Raw genomic sequence first — 17,207 nt, 5'->3', positions numbered from 1 at the left:
AGAGCCTGTGCTCCGCAACAAGAGAAGCCACCGCAATGAGAAGCCCACACACCACAACAAAGAGTAGCCCCATTCGCCACAACTAGAGAAAGCACATGCCCAGCAACAGAGACCCAACGCAGCCAAAAATTAAATAAAATAAATAAATTTTTAAAAAATGGTTAAGATGGTAAAATTTGTTATATGTTTTTTACAACAATAAAAAAAATTTTTTTAAACAGGCAAAGGATTCGAAGAGACATTTCACCAAAGAAGATGCTATACAAATGGCCAATAAGCACAGGAAATACTGCTTAACATGATTAGGAAAATGTAAATCAATCACAATGAGATACTCCTTCACACCCACTAGGTTGGCTATAATCAAAAAGAGAAACAATAACAAGTGCTGCAGAGGATGTGGAGAAATTGGAATCCTCATATATTGCTGGTGCAGTTGCTATAAAGTGGTACAACCACTTTGGAAAACAGTTTGGCAATACCTCAAAAATTAAATATAGAGTTACCATATGATCCAGCAACTTCACTCTTAGGTATATACCCATAAAAATTGAAAACGTTAAGTCCACGCAAAAACAATGTTAACAGCAGCATTTCTCACAATAGCCACAAAGAGCACACAATCCAAATGTCCATTAACTGATGAATGGATAAACAAAACTGTGGTATATGCTTACAATGGAATACTATTCAGCCATAAAAACAAACAAAGCACTGCTGTATATCTATGACATGGATGAACCTGAAAACATGCTAACTGAATAAAGCCAGACACCAAAGGTCACATATTGTATGTGAGAGAATTGTATGTAGAGGAGAATCAGGAAAGAGAAGCATCCTGTAATCTAAATGAAAAATTATTTTCAGGGAGGAGGAAATGAACTACTTTGATAAATGCTGCCAATAAATCAAATAAAATAAAAACTAAAAATTGACCATTGAGTTAAACACTGTGGAATTCATTAGTGACCCTGACAAGAGTGGATTTAAAGGAAAACAAGAGACTTGGAGATAACAAATATGGCCAACTCTGTAGAAGTTTTCCTATAACTAGCAAATATGAAATAAAACAAGCAGAAGGGGGATGTGCCATCAAAAGATGGATTTTTTAATGCGAGATGACATAATAATCAGCCTGTTTGCTGATGGGAACCATCCAGAGAAACAGAAAACGTAATCCAAAGAAGAGACTTGCTAGAATATCCTTGAACAAACAAGAATTGATTGGATCTAGTACACAAGAAGTGTACACAAGCCAAATAATTCACTCATAGTAACAGACCTGAGACCATATGAAGAAAGGCTGGCATGGTGGATTAATGGGTATGGTAGCCAGCCTCCAAGATGGCCCCAAATGAATCCCGCCTCCTGGTATTCTCAATCCTGTGTAGCTCTCCCTCACACTATCACAGGGTTGACCTGTGAGACTAAGCAAAGACAGAAGTGAAGGTGTGTAACTTCTGAAAAAGACTCTGCACTTCATCTTGGGTGCAAATTCTTTCCTGAATCACTCGCTCTGGGGGAAGCCAGCAGCCATGACATGAGCAGCCCCATGGAGAGGCCCAGAGAGTGAGGAACTGAGGCCCCTTGCTAACAGCCAAGTGACTGAAGTTAGATTCAACAAAAGTCAAGGAGAGACCCTGAGGCAAAACCACCCAGCTAAGCCACTCCTGGATTCTAGACCAGTGAGATAATATGTTTTTTCAGGCTATTAAGTTGTGAGATAATGTGTACAACACAGACATTTCAAGTTACCATATCATTCATATGTCGTACTTGCAACTCTGAACTGTCATACACAGAATAGCTCTCCTATAAATACAGTAAAATTTAAAAAACAAGCAAACGAAAAAAACAAAACGGGAATTCCCTGGCAGTCCAGTGGTTAGGACTTAGCACTCTGACCGCTGGCGCCCCAGGTTCAATCCCTGGCTGGGGAACTAAGATCCCATAAGCCACGCGGCGCAGCCAAAACAAAACAAAACACGGCAAAATTGACATGCCATGAAGCATGTATAGTCAAATCAAACTTGTATAGTCAAGCCAAGGACTCAAAGTTGTACCAGCGATAGATAAGTAACTATACAAGGGAGCTGTATGCACAGTTTGCTGGGCATAAAGCTACCTATAGTCTTGTTTACTGGCATGAAGTGAACTCAGATACCCCACCCATCCAGTCACATTCAATTACTTCATGAAATAAAACCCTTAAGGAAAAGGGTACAGAAATGAACAAACTAATCCCATGGAATCATGTTAAATCACAACACATTTACTCTGAATGAACCACTTTATTTATTTATTTGGCCGTGCCACGTGGCTAGTGGGATCCCAGTTCCTCGACCAGGGACTGAACCCGGGCTACTGCAGTGAAAGCCCAGAATCCTAACCCGGAGGCCACCAGGGGACTCCCATCACTTTATTATTTTAATACATTAGCTGAAACCTTAGGCCACGTGCATCAGCCCATGTTAGCCTCACTGCATGGTAGAAGTCAGCTTAAAAATCCATGGTGCTCTTACTTTTTTCCCTTTCATAACAGCAGGTGAAAGCCGGCCCCCAGCCCCCTGCCCCTTTTTAAGGCCGCAACTCAACAGGGCTCCAGAATGAGCTGAACCAGTGAGTGCCCTGAAGTCATCACACACATTCTGGGTCGGCTCCCACCCACGCAGGAGAACGTTCTCTGGGCAGCAACGTGTTAGCCCGGGAGAGAACAGGAAAAACGCTGAGGGTAAAAAAGATACCACTCTGGGGGCTTCTCTGGTGGCGCAGTGGTTAAGAATCCGCCTGCCAATTCAGGAGACACGGGTTCGAGCCCTGGTCCGGGAAGATCCCACATGCCACGAAGCAACTAAGCCCGTGCGCCACAGCTACTGAGTCTGTGCTCTAGAGCCTGAGAACCACAGCTATTGAGCCCGTGTGCTGCAACTACTGAAGCCCGTGCGCCCTAGAGCCCGTGCTCCACAACAAGAGAAGCCACCGTAATGAGAAGCCCGCGCACCACAACGAAGAGAAGCCCCCGCTCGCCACAACGAGAGAAAGCCCATGTGCAGCAACAAAGACCCAACACAGCCATAAATAGATAGATAGATAGATAGATAGATAGATAGATAGATAGATAGATAGATAGATAGATAGATAGATACCACTCCGGTCCTCATTAGAAAGACGTCTGTCACCTTACCTCAGGCGCGCACTGAAAACCTGGGGGCTTGAGATTTTCCAGGCAGGAGCAGGTCGCATCCTAGAGACCAGCAGAGAGAAGGGTCAGGGTGAGTCACGTGTTACGGGAACATTCTATCCCCCAGGCCCTAGCTGGTCCTGCCCTGAGCATGTTTACCAGGCGTCTCACACTCAACCAGAGAACAGAATCTCGAACAAGCCTCTTCCTCCAACCTCCCCTCTCTCAGTAAAAAACACCTCATCTGCCACCTGCCCAAACCAAAAGCCTGGACCTCGGGCGCCCAGGGGGGCTCCCACAGGGGGCGGGGGCGGGCCGAGGCCCAGTCAACAAGAAAATAGCCCAGGCGCAGAGGCAGGGGAGAAGCCACTAGATCGATTTGTTTTTTGTTTTTTTAGTTGCGCCCTCCTGACAGCGCCTGGGCCCACGGATCTCCAGAACCCCGCCGGGCCCGGGTCACAGAACTGCCCTGACATTGTTTTGTGTTGTAATGTATTAGGACACCTCGGCGGGGCCGGAGGCCTGACAGGCCCTTCCCCGGAGGCCGGCTCGGCCCACCCCTGGGGGAGGGAGGCTGACGGAGAGCGGCGCCCGCCCAGATTGGGGAAGGGAGAGGGTGAAAGGGATCTCAGGGCCTGGGCCTGGGCCTCACCCTCCCTCCTGAGGGCCCGCGGCCCCACACAGGCCGCCGGAGCCGTGGCAGGCCCGCCGCTCGTGAGGACCCGAGAAACCCTCCCCTCGGCCCTCAGGGACCGCTCCGGCAGCGCCACGGTCCCCGTCGGCGGCGGAGCCAGAACGGCCGGCAGCTCACCGGCCCTGAGGCGCTCCCCGGCCCTGAGGCGCTCCCGGGGCGAAGCCTGAGGCGACTACGCCGCCTCAGGCCCCCGGCGCCGCAGACGCCGCCACCGCCCGCGCCCCCGCTGGCGCGCCCGCTGTCACCTGTGATTGGCTGCCAGGTGCCGGCGCGAGGTCGGGCGCTGCGGTCTGATTGGCAGCGAGGCCGGGTGGGCGCATGCGCGCTCTCTAGCGCCCCCCCCCGGTGGCAACCGCTGGGGGCGGGGTCAGGCTGAACCTGTGTCTCCAAGGTCTTGGGCTGTCAAGACGCCAGAATTCGCCAGGGCTCAGGGTAAAGAGCGGGCTCCCAGTGCATCAGGGTAGTCCAGCTCTTGCAATCCTCAGGTGTGATCCCTCTCCCATAAAAGCACTATCTGCCTGCCCCTTGCTTAAGGAACTTGACCACGCAACTGGGTGTTGAAGCCCATCCTCTTGGACTTGCATTTGGGGCCAATCCAGTGCAACGTGCCACCTGTTTTTGTACAGCCTGCAGCGAGCTTAAAAAAGAACTTTACAATTAAAAAAAAATTGTTTTTATTTTAGAGCTTTGCATTTTTTAATGGCTGGGGAAAACCACAAAGAGAATATTATTTTGTGACAAGTGAAAATTATATGAAATTCAATTATCAGAGTCCTTAAAGTTGGAACAGGGACTTGCTTGTTCCTTTAGTTATCGTCTATGGCTGCAAAGTCAATTAATTGCCAGAGATCATATTCGCAAGCCTAAAGTATTTATTATTTGGTCCTTTACAGAATCTTTTTTAAGTGCCCTGTTCTGCTGGAATCTCCTAGTAATCGTTTGAAAAAAAAAAAAGTTTTTGGTTTACTCTATAATGCTATTTTCTTCTCTATTATATTCATTTTCCATTCTTTATTATTTCCTTCCTTCTTATCGCTATAGGTTTGTTCTGTTGCTCTTCTTTACAACTTTTTGAGATAAATGCCTAACTCATTTATTTGTAACTGATTTCTCTTGTATGTAATGCTATAAATTTACCTTAATTTACTAAAGTACCAATTTAACTGTGTCCCACAATTTTTGCTTAATAATATGTTCATTATCATTCACTTCCAAGTATATCCTAATTTCCATGTATATCCTAATATCCTAATACTCTCTTCTTAAAACAAGGGTTATGTATTATATACTAATATATTTATTTTCTAAATCTACGGGATTTTAAAAGCTGTTTCTTTATCAATTTCTCATTTTGTTGCATTATGGTCAGATCACACAGTCTAAATATTATTGATCCTTTGATTTCCATTCAGTGAAGTATACCATAGTCAAAATGAAGAGGAAGTAATGTAGAGAAAATATTTGCAATGTCTAAAATGTGTATATATGAAATGACCTCCTTTAGGCCTCACAATTACTCCAATACCTTTCAGTAAGTTACCATCAACTAAGCTCCAGGCTTTATTCAAATTTCACTAGTTTTTCCACAAATGTCCTTTTTCTGTTCCAGATTCCCATATAGGATACCAAATCACATTTAATTATAAGACCTCCTTAGCTTACTCTGATCTATGGCAGTTTCTTAAACGTTCCTTGCTTTTCATGACTTTTGACAATTTTCAGGAATCCTTAAGTGTCGGGTATTTTGCCAAATGACTCTCAGTTTGAGTTTGATGTGTTTCTCCCGGTTACACTGGGGTTTATAGGTTTTTAGAACTATACCGCAGAGGTGACGTATCCTTCTCATCACTTCCCATCAGGGATACATACTATCAATATGACTTACCACTAGTTTCTCCACTGTAAAGTTACTTTTCTCCCCCAGCCATATTCTATTCTTTGGAAACAAGTCACTAAATCCAAACTACACTTAGGGAGGGGCAAGGAATCTCATTGAGGGGAAACATCTATGAGATACACAAATTATCGAGTACACAAATTAATTGGAACTCATTTGTAAGGAAGATCTGTTTCTTCTAGCTTTACCTTTTAATTTTAAATTAATCAAATTGAGTAAAATTAAAAATTTAATATCTCAGTCACACTAGCTACATTTCACCAGCTCCATAGTCACATGTGGCATATTGGACAGAGCAGATATAGAACATTTCCATCTGAAATTTCCAGTGGTTAGGACTCCACACTTCCACCGCAGGAAGTACGGATTCGATCCCTGGTCAGGGAGCTAAGATCCCGCAAGCCTCGCAGCATGGCCAAAAAGAAAATTCTACAAGATGAATACTCCAACCAAAAAATGGGCAAATGATATGAACAGGCCACCTCACAGAAGAGAAAAATACACATTTATACATGTGAAAAGCTGATCATCCTTATTAGGAAATAAATGTTACATTACATTTTAGGAAATAAATGTAACAATAACATTAAAAAAAAAATTCCATCACTGCAGAAACTTCTGTGGACAGCACTGACTTAGATCATTCTTCTTTTAAAACATAATGCACTTAAACATATGAATTTCTTCTAAGAACTGCTTTAGCTCTGTCCCATAAATTTTGCTGTTTTCAATATCATTCAGTTCACATATTTTCATTTTTTCCATAGTGATTTCTCATAGGAGCTACAAGTTGTTTAGAATCAGAACCAGGACTAGGGTGAGCCTAGACCACAACATTAAAGAGGATTGTGAAACACAGGCATGGCACGTTTGCACTTTGGGCTCCTGGCAACCCTTACTCTGGCCCTAGCCCTGTTTGCTTCATTATATTGCTTCATTTCAAAACTTTGGGGTTTTTTTCCTTAATTATCTTTCTGTTTGTTTTTTTTGTTTGCTTGTTGTTTGTTTTGTTTTTGGCCATGCCTCAAGACTTGTGGGATCTTAGTTCCCTGACCAGGGATTGAACCCTAGCCCTCAGCAGTGAAAGCGCCAAGTCCTAACCACTGGACCGCCAGGAATTCCCATATCTTTCTGTTATTGATTTGCAGCTCAGTTTTCCTGCAATCAGTGGGTAGTTACAAAAAGCCCTATAACTCATGTCACAGTCGATGAACTATAGTACACAAGCTTGAGAACAAGATAAGAATGTTCACTATAACCACTGCAGTACAACAAAACACCTGGAATAGCCAAGATAATTTTCAACACCAAAGCTGGAGAACTTAAACTCCCAGATATCTGTATTAGGATTCTCCAGAGAAACGCAACCAATAGGATATAGAGGGATACATGAGGAGGTATGTTATGGGAATTGGCTTATGTTAAGTTCCACCATATGCTGCCTGCAAACTGGAGAACCAGGAAAGCCAGTGATATAACTCAGTCCAAATCTGAAAGCCCAAGAACCAGGAGCTTTGATGTCCAAAGGAGAGATGGATGTCCCTTCCTTCTCCTTTGTTCTCTTAGGGATGAATCCACATCCCATCTTAGGGACCATCCACATTCTCTTGGATGATGCCCACCCACATTGCTGAGGATTTATATTTTTACTCAGTCTACTGATTCAAATGCTAATCTCTTCTGAAAACACTCTCACAGACATACCCAGGAATAATGTTTACCTAGCTATCTGAGCATCCCTTAGCCCAATCAAGTCGATAAAAAAAATTAACCATCACACAAACTTAGGCAGAGCCCCAGTAATTAAGAGCTATAATAATTGTGGCATTAGCACAAGACTAGAGCACTGGACAAATGGAATGGAGTCCAGAAATACATATACAGCCATCTACCTGATTTACACAGAGCTTCCACCGCAATACAGTGGCGTGGTCTTTTTAGTAAATGGTGGTTGATTTGAATACACATATGAAAAAATTAACATTGATACCTTGATTTATCACACCATAAATTAAAAAAAATACATTTGAGCTAGATCAGACCTAACTGTGAAAAGCTATATCGTAAAATTTCCAGAAGAAAACATGAGAGGAATATGTTCTTGGCAGACAATTTCTTAAACAGAACATTCCATGAAGCACCACTCTTTGTACATATGTACACCCATGAAATCACCATCGAGGCCAAGATAAGGGACGTTTTCAGGGTCCCAGAAGTTCCCTAATGCCCTTCCCAGTTGACAGTCTATAGTTTTGTTTTGTTTTTTAAGAGGAGGAGCAAGACTTGAATAGGCACTTAATAAAAGAGGGTAATATTCAAGTGGCCAATAAGCATGTGAAAAAAAAATTCTCAAAATCATTACTCATCAGGGAAATGCAGATGAAACTACAGTGCGATACCACTACAACGTCAAGAGAATAGCACTAATTGTTACTGAACAAAACTTGAGTCTGCTAGCCCGAGCTCAGTAAAGCAAATCTACTGACACCATGTTGTGATGAAGGAAAGTACTGCGTTTATTGCAAGGCGTCCAAAACGGGACCAAGCAAGAACAGGCAGCTCATGCTCAAAAGACCCAAACTCTGGGATGGCTTTCAGGGAAGGGTTTTTAAAGACAACGTGAGGGAGAGGGTGGCAGGGTGTGTGATCGGCTCATGCACAATTCTTATGACCATTGGTTGGTGGTGAGGTAACCAGGTTGTATTTCAGTAGTCAACATCATCAACCTTCTGGTTCCAGCTGGTCTGGGGGTCTACATGCTGGTGGGCAGCATACAGTTAACTTCTTCTGTCTTCTGGGGGTTTTAGTTTCTGCAAAACAACTCAAGGATATGGCTCAGGATATTATCTGTAGCCCCTGAGGAGAAATTAAAGATCCTTGACTTTGTTTTATGGCTAAACTATTATTGTTTTGTCTTGCTTGCTTGATTGTTTTATTTTGTTTCTGCATTTTCTCAGTTCTCTAATTAAATTCGCTCTTTGGAACATGGGGAAAGCCTAGGACCTAAAGCTTTTCTACAAATAAGAGACAGGGACATGGGGGTGGGGGGTCTGTCCCTGGGAAGGCCCTGCAGGGTCCTGCTCAGTTATATATTGAAAAGGACTGACAGTACCAAGTGTTGGAGCTGTAGAAATGGAATTCACAGTATTGTTGGTGGGAATACACATTGTTTCAATCACTTTGAAAAAGTGTCTGGCCGTATCTACACACTAGAAAGCTAAATCTATGCAGTTTCAGAACTTCTCATATCTATATTTAGACATATAGATATAGATATCTTAAAGAAATTACTATGAAAGACAGACACACACTCATAGCAGCTTTATGCAAAATAGCAAAATTATGAGCCTCAAAGTTCAGGAACAATAAAATGGATACATAAAACTGTGCCATATTCATTCAAGGGAATTCTACTCAGCAATGAAAAAGAATGTGCCACAGCGACACACAACAAGAACGTATCTCACTTATTTAAAAGAAAACAAAGACCAGACCAAAAAAAATCTATTGTGTTATTCTATTTACTTAAAATTTAGAAACAGGAAAAACGAATCCCTGGTGGTTGAAGTCAGAAAAGTGGTTACTTTGGGGAGGAGAGGGTGGCTGGGAAGGAGCATGGAGACTTCGGAGTTACTTGACAGTGGAGAGATGAAGCAGATACAATCTCAGTCACTGTAAAGCCAGACAGGCGCTGACACTGTTTGCTGGCATCTATGAGCCACTACGTACAGCTGACCTAGCCTCAATTCAGCTTTTTGGGATTTCTGCAGGTGGGTAGAACATAATTTTTAGCCAGAACCCCTGCTGCAATACGTCTGGAATATCTCGTGTTCATAGCCATCCCCTTGGTAGTTTTTTCAGGTGACACTTGGGATTCAGTGTTGGTCACAATCATGGATGCTGCCTCTCTTGGTCCCGGTTGAACTGAAGTTCGGATCTTGACCTCTGTTTCAGGAGGCAACCCTTCCAGTTGCTCTGGCTTTTTAAATGGTTGATGATTCTTGGTTTGGTGCTCCATTTTCTCCTTCAAAGTCAAAAACTGTAGCCGGCACTTGGAACATTGAAAGACCCTCTTGTTCCAGTGCCTCCAAGCATGATTTACGTAGGATGTCACCACTTTGAAAATTCTGAGGCAAAACAGACAAAGCAAACTGTTCGTGTTTTCATGCCATGTTCTGAAATGTGCTTCCACATCAGCAAAGGCTGACGATCTGTAATTGCAAACCTGGCACACGTAGGGCATTTCGCCAGGTTTATGATTGACCTTCATGTGCTGTAAGAGAACCTGATCTGTTTCAAAGGACAATTCACAGATTTTACAGACCGAAGAGGGCTCCTGGGAAGTGTGGACACTTTCAATGTGACACTGCAGCTGGAAGGGGGTGGGAAACTGGCGGTGGCAGTGCCGGCAGGTGGTGTGGATTTCCCAGCCGTCATCCCTCTGCTTCTCAAATTCCAAATGGTTCTTCACGTGGGTCATAAACTTGACATTTTTTAGAACTTTCAAGCAGCTGAGGCATTTGAAGGTTGTGTGGGTCTTCCATTCTGGCTGCCTGTCTCCTGGGTGCCGTCCATAGTAAAAATCATCAAGTAACATGATCAGATTTCCTTTCTTGGGATCAACAGTCTTGTTTTGACTTGCTAGACTCAAAAAGTCTGTTTTTGCCAGCCTTTCCAAGCTACATGCTCCATCTGGATCCATAACATGGTAACGTGCCTGGTTATATGCATGAGCCCATGGAAATGATGCCCCACTGTGAACATGGCTTGATGAGGTCGGGACACCTTCCGGGGTCATACTCGTGTTCTTTGTAGAAAGGATACCTGGAGAGGCCATAGCTGAGGCCTGTCCCCCTGGGATTCCATGGCTGACTTTAAGTCTTTTGGGATTCCCACTGTATATATTCATATCTGAAGTGGGACATCGCTTTGAATCACGAGGACTTTTATCCTTGCCTCTTACTGAGAATGCAGCTCCAGGTAGACAATGAGGCCACGGAGAGAGCAAATCTGAGGAATTGTGAAGCACGACTTGCAGAGAGCTCATTTTATAATCAGGTTTAGACGAAGGCTCAAAAATAATAGGACTATCTACATCTCCCCATTCAGATTGAAAAGCCGGTGAAATGGCTGCTGGCTTTGACATCGGGGTCCTGCAATTTGCAGGCTGCAATGTGCAAGTGGTATCTTGACTCACGTGACCCTTCTTTCTTGTTGAGGATGAGTCCCTGGTCACTCTGTTCAAAATGTTAGAAATGACCGGCTTTGAATTTGAAATCACTCTGACAAAGAGGGTTTCAGCATCTTCATTAACATGCTCCACTCCAACGAAGATCACCTCAGCACTGTCCTCGTCCTCGTCTCTGGGTTTGGACCCTCCCATCTTCTTCTCTGGTCGTTCTGGGGCTTGTGCTTCCTCACACAGAAAGACGTGTGCCATTTTACAATCGCTTTTTGCTTGAAGTGGTCCCTTCTTCTACTGCTTTCTTTTGGCAAACTCCCACCTAAAGGCAACCACATGATATGGTCAGTACAGTTGTCCCCCCAGATCCGAGTTTTCGCTCTCTGGGGTTTCAGTTAACTCTCGGTTGCTAACTGAAAATATTAAATGGAAAATTCCAGAAATAAATAACTCATAAGTTTTAAATTGCACACCATTCTGAGGAGTGTGGTGGGAGTCTCACACCGTCCTGCTTCCTCCCACCTGGGACACTCGGTTATCAGATTGTCAAGGTATCACAGTGCTTGTGTCCAAGTCATCCTTATTTTACTTAATAATGACCCCAAAGCACAAGCAGAGTGATGCTGGCAATTCAGATATGCCAGAGAGAATCCATAAAATGCTACCTTTAGGTAAAAAGGCAAAAGTTCTCAGTCTGATTAAAAAAAAAAGAAAAAAAATTGTACGCTGATGTTGCTAAGGTCTATGGTAAGAATGAATCTTCTATCTGTGAAATTGTGAAGAAGGAAACAAATCCATGCTCGTATTGCTGTCACATTTCAAACTGCAAAAGTTATGGCCTCGGGCTTCCCTGGTGGCGCAGTGGTTGAGAATCTGCCTGCCAATGCAGGGGACACGGGTTCGAGCCCTGGTCTGGGAAGATCCCACATGCCGCGGAGCAAATGGGCCCGTGAGCCACAATTGCTGAGCCTGCGCGTCTGGAGCCTGTGCTCTGCAACAAGAGAGGCCGAGATAGTGAGAGGCCTGTGCACCGCGATGAAGAGTGGCCCCCGCTTGCCGCAACTAGAGAAAGCCCTCGCACAGAAACGAAGACCCAACACAGCCATAAATAAATAAATAAATAAATAAATAAATAAATAAATAAATAAATAAATAAATAAATAAATAAATTTAAAAAAAGTTATGGCCTCAGTGCATGGTAAGTGCTTAGCTGAGATGGAAGAAACATTAAATTAGTACAGTAATATTTTTGACACAGAGACCACATTCACAAAACTTTTATAACAGTGTATTGTTATAATTGTTCTATTTTATTCTTAGTTACTGTTGTCAATCTCTTACTGTGCTTTTATAAATTAAACTGCATCGTAGGTATGTTTGCATAGGAAAAGACATTGTGTATATAGGGTTTGATACTATCCATGGCAGCAGACATCCACTGAGGGTCATGGAACGCATCCCCCCCTCCCCATCGTGGATAAGGGGGGACTATTGTATTTATTTCAAAAGACAAAATTGGTGCCTTATTTAATCATCAGCTGAAACATTGAGATAACTATTAACACCCTTATTTTATATGTGAGGAAATAGGCTCAAACCCAGTTAAGTGACATGATAATTTTAAACTTACCTCTCCAGCCCCCAGGCCCCACTTTTGCCTTATCTCCCCACGGCGGCCCCAATGCTCCCATTAAACTCTGCAGGAGAGCTGGCATGCACCCTTTTGCTTATAGATCTCCAACCTCACTCAGAAATGCCAACCAACATGAAATGTCTAAAAGAGCCCTAGGCTATCGCCCGGGGTGCCCCTCCCTCCCTCCACTCTGTGAGTCTGGAAGGCACCAGACCCTGTACACCGATCAAAAAAAAATTTTTTTTTTGGTTGCACTGCGTGGCATGCCGGATCTTAGTTCACCGACCAGGAATGGAACCCTCGTCTCCTGCAGTGGAATTCTTAACCATTGGACCGTCAGGGAAGGCCCCGGATCAAAAAAATTTTTTTAATTCCAGAAAGATCTTCAAAGTAAAACTTGAAGTTGCCTCGTGCTGGCAACTATATATATAGCATTACACTGTACTTAGAACTATTTACACAGCATCAACATTGTATTAGGTATTATAATGAATCCAGAGATGATTTAAAGCATATGGGAGGATCTACTTAGTTTATATGCAAATACTACACCATTTTATATAAGGGACTCGGGCATCCATGGCTTTTGGTATCTTCGGGGTGGGGAGTTCTGGATCCAATCTCCCATGGATACCGAGGAAGGACGGTACTTTCTCAGGACTTCTGTTGCTCCCTCTGCCTTGGATGCTTTCTCAGGTACCCGCATCCCAGCTCCTGACCTGCTTCAGGTCCACAGTTTCTCTGCAAGGCTTCCCTGACCACACTTTCAAAAATCACAGCCTCCCCCAACTCACATGCCATATTCACCTCCGAAGCTATTTTTCAACAGCCTTTATCACCTGCCTAACACACAAGTATAAAACACATCTTGCTTCTTTTCTGTCTCCACCCACTAGACTATGAGCTACATACATGAGGGCAGGGAGTTGTGTTTTGTTCACTGCTGTATTCTTTGTTTCTAGAGCAACATCTGGCATACTGTCAATGCTACATGTTTGCTACATAAATATAAAGTAACTGTTACTAATATGATCATTTACCTGTACAATAGGCCAGAACCCACTAATTCCAGGCTCCCCAAGCACTTACACTTGATCTTAGCCAAAAGGCTGAGAAGTGATTTTCCAAGCATTTAATTAAATCCAAATCCTAATCATTTAACACCATCATACAAGGGAGAAAATCAGCCTGTATGTAGTTGGGTGTGGGGAGGGGTGGTTATTGAAATAAAAGTTTTGTAATGTAGTTCTCTCCCTACAATAGATTTGCTGATAGCTTCCATGCCATTAACACGTTCATTGACACTAAGGGACATTCTAATGTTGACATTTGACCATTTCTGTTATCTTGCATTTCATCAGTAGCATTTCATAAGTTTGTTTGGCTGTATATATATATATATATATATATTTTTATAGTGGTATCAGAAATAATGTATCTTACAGTTGATGGCATCTTAGATTCAATGAAAAATTCTATTTCTTTTCATAAGCTGAATCCAGCCTGCTAAATTTACTTCACAAGGCACTAATGGGATGCTAGCTGCATTCTATAGGCAAATGGTTTAAACAGGGATTGGCAAATTGGCTTGCCCCCTGTTGTGTTTTTTTTTTTGCCAGCCACCAAGCTAAGAATGGTTTTTATATTTTTTAAGATTTTTTTTTTTAACTTTTAAGAATATATTTAATTTTTTTACTTTTTTTTTAATTTGGGGGATAAAAACAAAGGAATATTTTGTGACATGTGAAAATTATATGATATTCAAATTTCAGTGCCCACAAATAAAGTTTACTGGAACACAGCCACGATCACTTGCTGTTGCTGGAGGCTGTTTTGCACTACTAGGGCAGAGTCAAGCCACTGCAAGAGACCACATGGCCCTTAATGCCTAGTTACTATCTAGCCCTTTACAGAGAAAGTTTGCAGACTCATGGCTTCAGAGAACAAAATGGAGCATACCAAACTCCGTAGCTCACCAGCTCCTGAAGTCCAGATGATTCAGTGCACTCTGAGCCCCAACGAAGGGTGAAGCTGGAACGTCCTGGTCTCCATATCCAGGAGAGACTTCTCTCAAGTTCAGCAGCGCTACTTCCTGAGTCCTGTGTCAGTGGAACTCCTACCTGGCTCTCCTCAGTGACGCTGAATCAGAAGATTCCATACCTTTTAAAGTCCATTATAATCCAATCCCTAGCATCCAAACAGGGCTCCAATCATGTTCCTGAACCAGTTTATCCTGATTGGATATTCAGCTAGAAACCTTTCATCCAAATTGCCAGGGAAAGGAAAGAATGTGGGTGGGGCTTCAGGGCCAGGCCCAGAAGCTGCCTTCCTGGTCCCCATGGCAGGAGTCCCCACTCCTCTCTCTGGCGTCCACAGCCTCACCACCTCATCTCTAATTTACCTGCATTTTAAGCTATTGGGGGTCAGCAGGGGCAGGGGAATGTGGTCCACACAGATATTCCAACAGAACCCAGGCTGAGGTCAGGAACCTGAAAGGACAGAGGTCCTTTTCCAATGCCAGAAAATTCTCCATCTGCAGAGAGCAAAACCCTGCTCTCCTCCTGTCCCTGGGGGATCCAGGGGGCAGGGCTCACTCCCAAGTGGTCTGCACTTGAAGACTCAGCACCCATGGGACTCCCGGGGTCCTCATTGTAGGTTTTCAGGCTGAAGCCCAGGAGCTTTTTCTAAGCAGGGGCTCATTCTTTCTTAAACCAGTTCCAGGGGTGACAGCTCATACCCTGGTCTCCCTCCCTCTCCCCTCCTCCCTCCCTCCTCCTCCTTCACTCTCCCTTCCCTCCTCACCACCTAGATTATATCGGAAAATTTCCCTCCCACTGCCTTCACAGCCCTCTGCATACAGATTCTTGGGGATAGGGAGGGCTTCTAACAACTCCTCACTGGTAAGAATTATTTGTATTTCCACTCATTCTAATGCAACAGAGTCACTGAATTAGAACAAAAATGAAGTTCACTAATGAAAGCATACTAAAGTGCCATAACCTGATATAACATCAAAAATACCTTTCTGGGACTTCCCTGGCGGTCCAGTGGTTAAGACCTCTCGCTTCCACTTCAGGGGGTGCGTGTTTGATCCCTGGTTGGGGAACTAAGGTCCCACACATCACGCAGCGCAGCAAAACAAACAAACAAAAACCTTTCTTATCAAATCAACATGCTGTACACCTTAAATTTACACCATGTATGTTGATTATATCTCTCTGAAGCTGGAAAAATAAGTATAAATGATCTGACCGTTAGAAAGAGCTCATTTTATACTTTTTAAAATGGATGGTGGTGAGTATCAAAACCCTATGCTATTTACATTCTTTTGGATATGTTTAAAAGCATGATAGTAACAGTTTTATTTCCTTTTTTTTTTTTTTTTTTTTTGGCCATGCTGCACGGCTTCCTGCAGGATCTTAGTTCCCTGACCAGGGATTGAACCCTGGCCCTTGGCAGTAAAAGCGCCACCAGTTTTATTTACTTAAAGGGCCTATTTTTATTGTATGCCAGAAGCTACATCCATTGCAGTGTTTACACTTATGATGAAAACATTTTTGATGTCAACTTAAAAATTTGCAAAAACTTAGGGGAAAAGAAGGAAAACTTTTGCAAAAACTTAGGGGAAAAGAAGGAAAACTTCGACTACTTAATACGTTTATAAAGATTGCTCAAATCTCAGAATCACCTGGGACATTGTGAAACGTACAGATTCCAGGACTGGATCTCACACCTGGGAAACTCAAATTACCAGGGCAGGGGCCTGGGAATCTGAATATTCAATGTTTGCCCCATTTGATTCTGAAGTGAAGGGTGGCCCAAGGTGTAAAATCCTCCAATACTTTGGGAAACATTGATCTCTCCTATGATTAAAATACCCACGAGTCCACTCCTTCAAGGGAGCCTGAGGATGGGTTGAGGGTCAGGAATTCATTTCTCTTTCATTTGACTCACTGAGCACCTGCCTTGGGATGAGCATGTTATTGGTGACTCAACAAACCAATCAGGGACTTCCCTGGTGGTCCAGTGGTTAAGACTTCGCACTCCCAATGCAGGGGGCCCGGGTTCGATCCCTGGTCAGGCAACTAGATCCCGCATGCCGAAACTAAAAAAAAACAAAAAAGAAACATCCCGCATGCTGCAACTAAGACCCGGCACAGCCAAGTAAATGAATGAATGAATGAATGAATGAATATTAAAAAAATAATAATAATAAACCAATCAGAGGCTGGAGCTTGAGCTGGGTGCCTGCCCCTCCCCCTCAGAGATTCTAGGACCCCCACCTGGGATATGTAAGCAAAGCCCAGAGATCAGGATTCAGTTCAGGCTGCATTTTGAATCACCTGGACTGTGCTTCTTAACCCTCAGTGAATCTAAGGAATCACCTACGTGGTCTTGTGAAAATGCACATTCTGGTCCAGCAGTTCTGGGTAGAGTCTAAGAGTCTGAGTTTCTCACAAGCTCCATGTGATGCCCAGGCCACTTGGCCAAGGACCAAATATTAAACAGTAAATACAAGGGAGCTACTGAAAAGTACTTATGTCCTGGTTGATTCTGCCCATCTTACTCCAAACCAACAGAATCAGTATCTACAGAAATGGGACCAGTGAGTCTGTATTA

The 17,207-nt window shown here is 43.4% G+C and overlaps 1 protein-coding gene across 10 annotated transcripts in view; it reads right to left on the bottom strand.

Annotated features, from left to right (window-relative positions):
• Positions 1 to 16,187, bottom strand: part of LOC309611118 (zinc finger protein 280A-like) — a 157,664-nt gene extending 141,477 nt beyond the window's left edge. For all 10 annotated transcript variants that reach the window (XM_082355053.1, XM_082355048.1, XM_082355049.1 and 7 more), the window contains exons 1-2: positions 4,121 to 16,187; positions 3,185 to 3,244 (exon numbers count right to left, since the gene is read on the bottom strand). In XM_082355053.1, coding sequence (XP_082211179.1) covers positions 9,515 to 11,212 — 1,698 coding nt within the window. In that variant the 5' untranslated portion in view covers positions 11,213 to 16,187 and the 3' untranslated portion in view covers positions 3,185 to 3,244; positions 4,121 to 9,514. The remainder of the gene's footprint in view (positions 1 to 3,184; positions 3,245 to 4,120) is intronic.
• Positions 16,188 to 17,207: the final 1,020 nt, after the last annotated feature.

The sequence above is a fragment of the Balaenoptera borealis genome (genome assembly GCF_965194805.1).
Source record: "Balaenoptera borealis genome assembly, chromosome: 14".
Classification (NCBI taxonomy): domain Eukaryota; kingdom Metazoa; phylum Chordata; class Mammalia; order Artiodactyla; family Balaenopteridae; genus Balaenoptera; species Balaenoptera borealis.
Note: the sequence above shows the minus strand (reverse complement) of the source record. Positions and strands in the feature narration are given on the sequence as shown.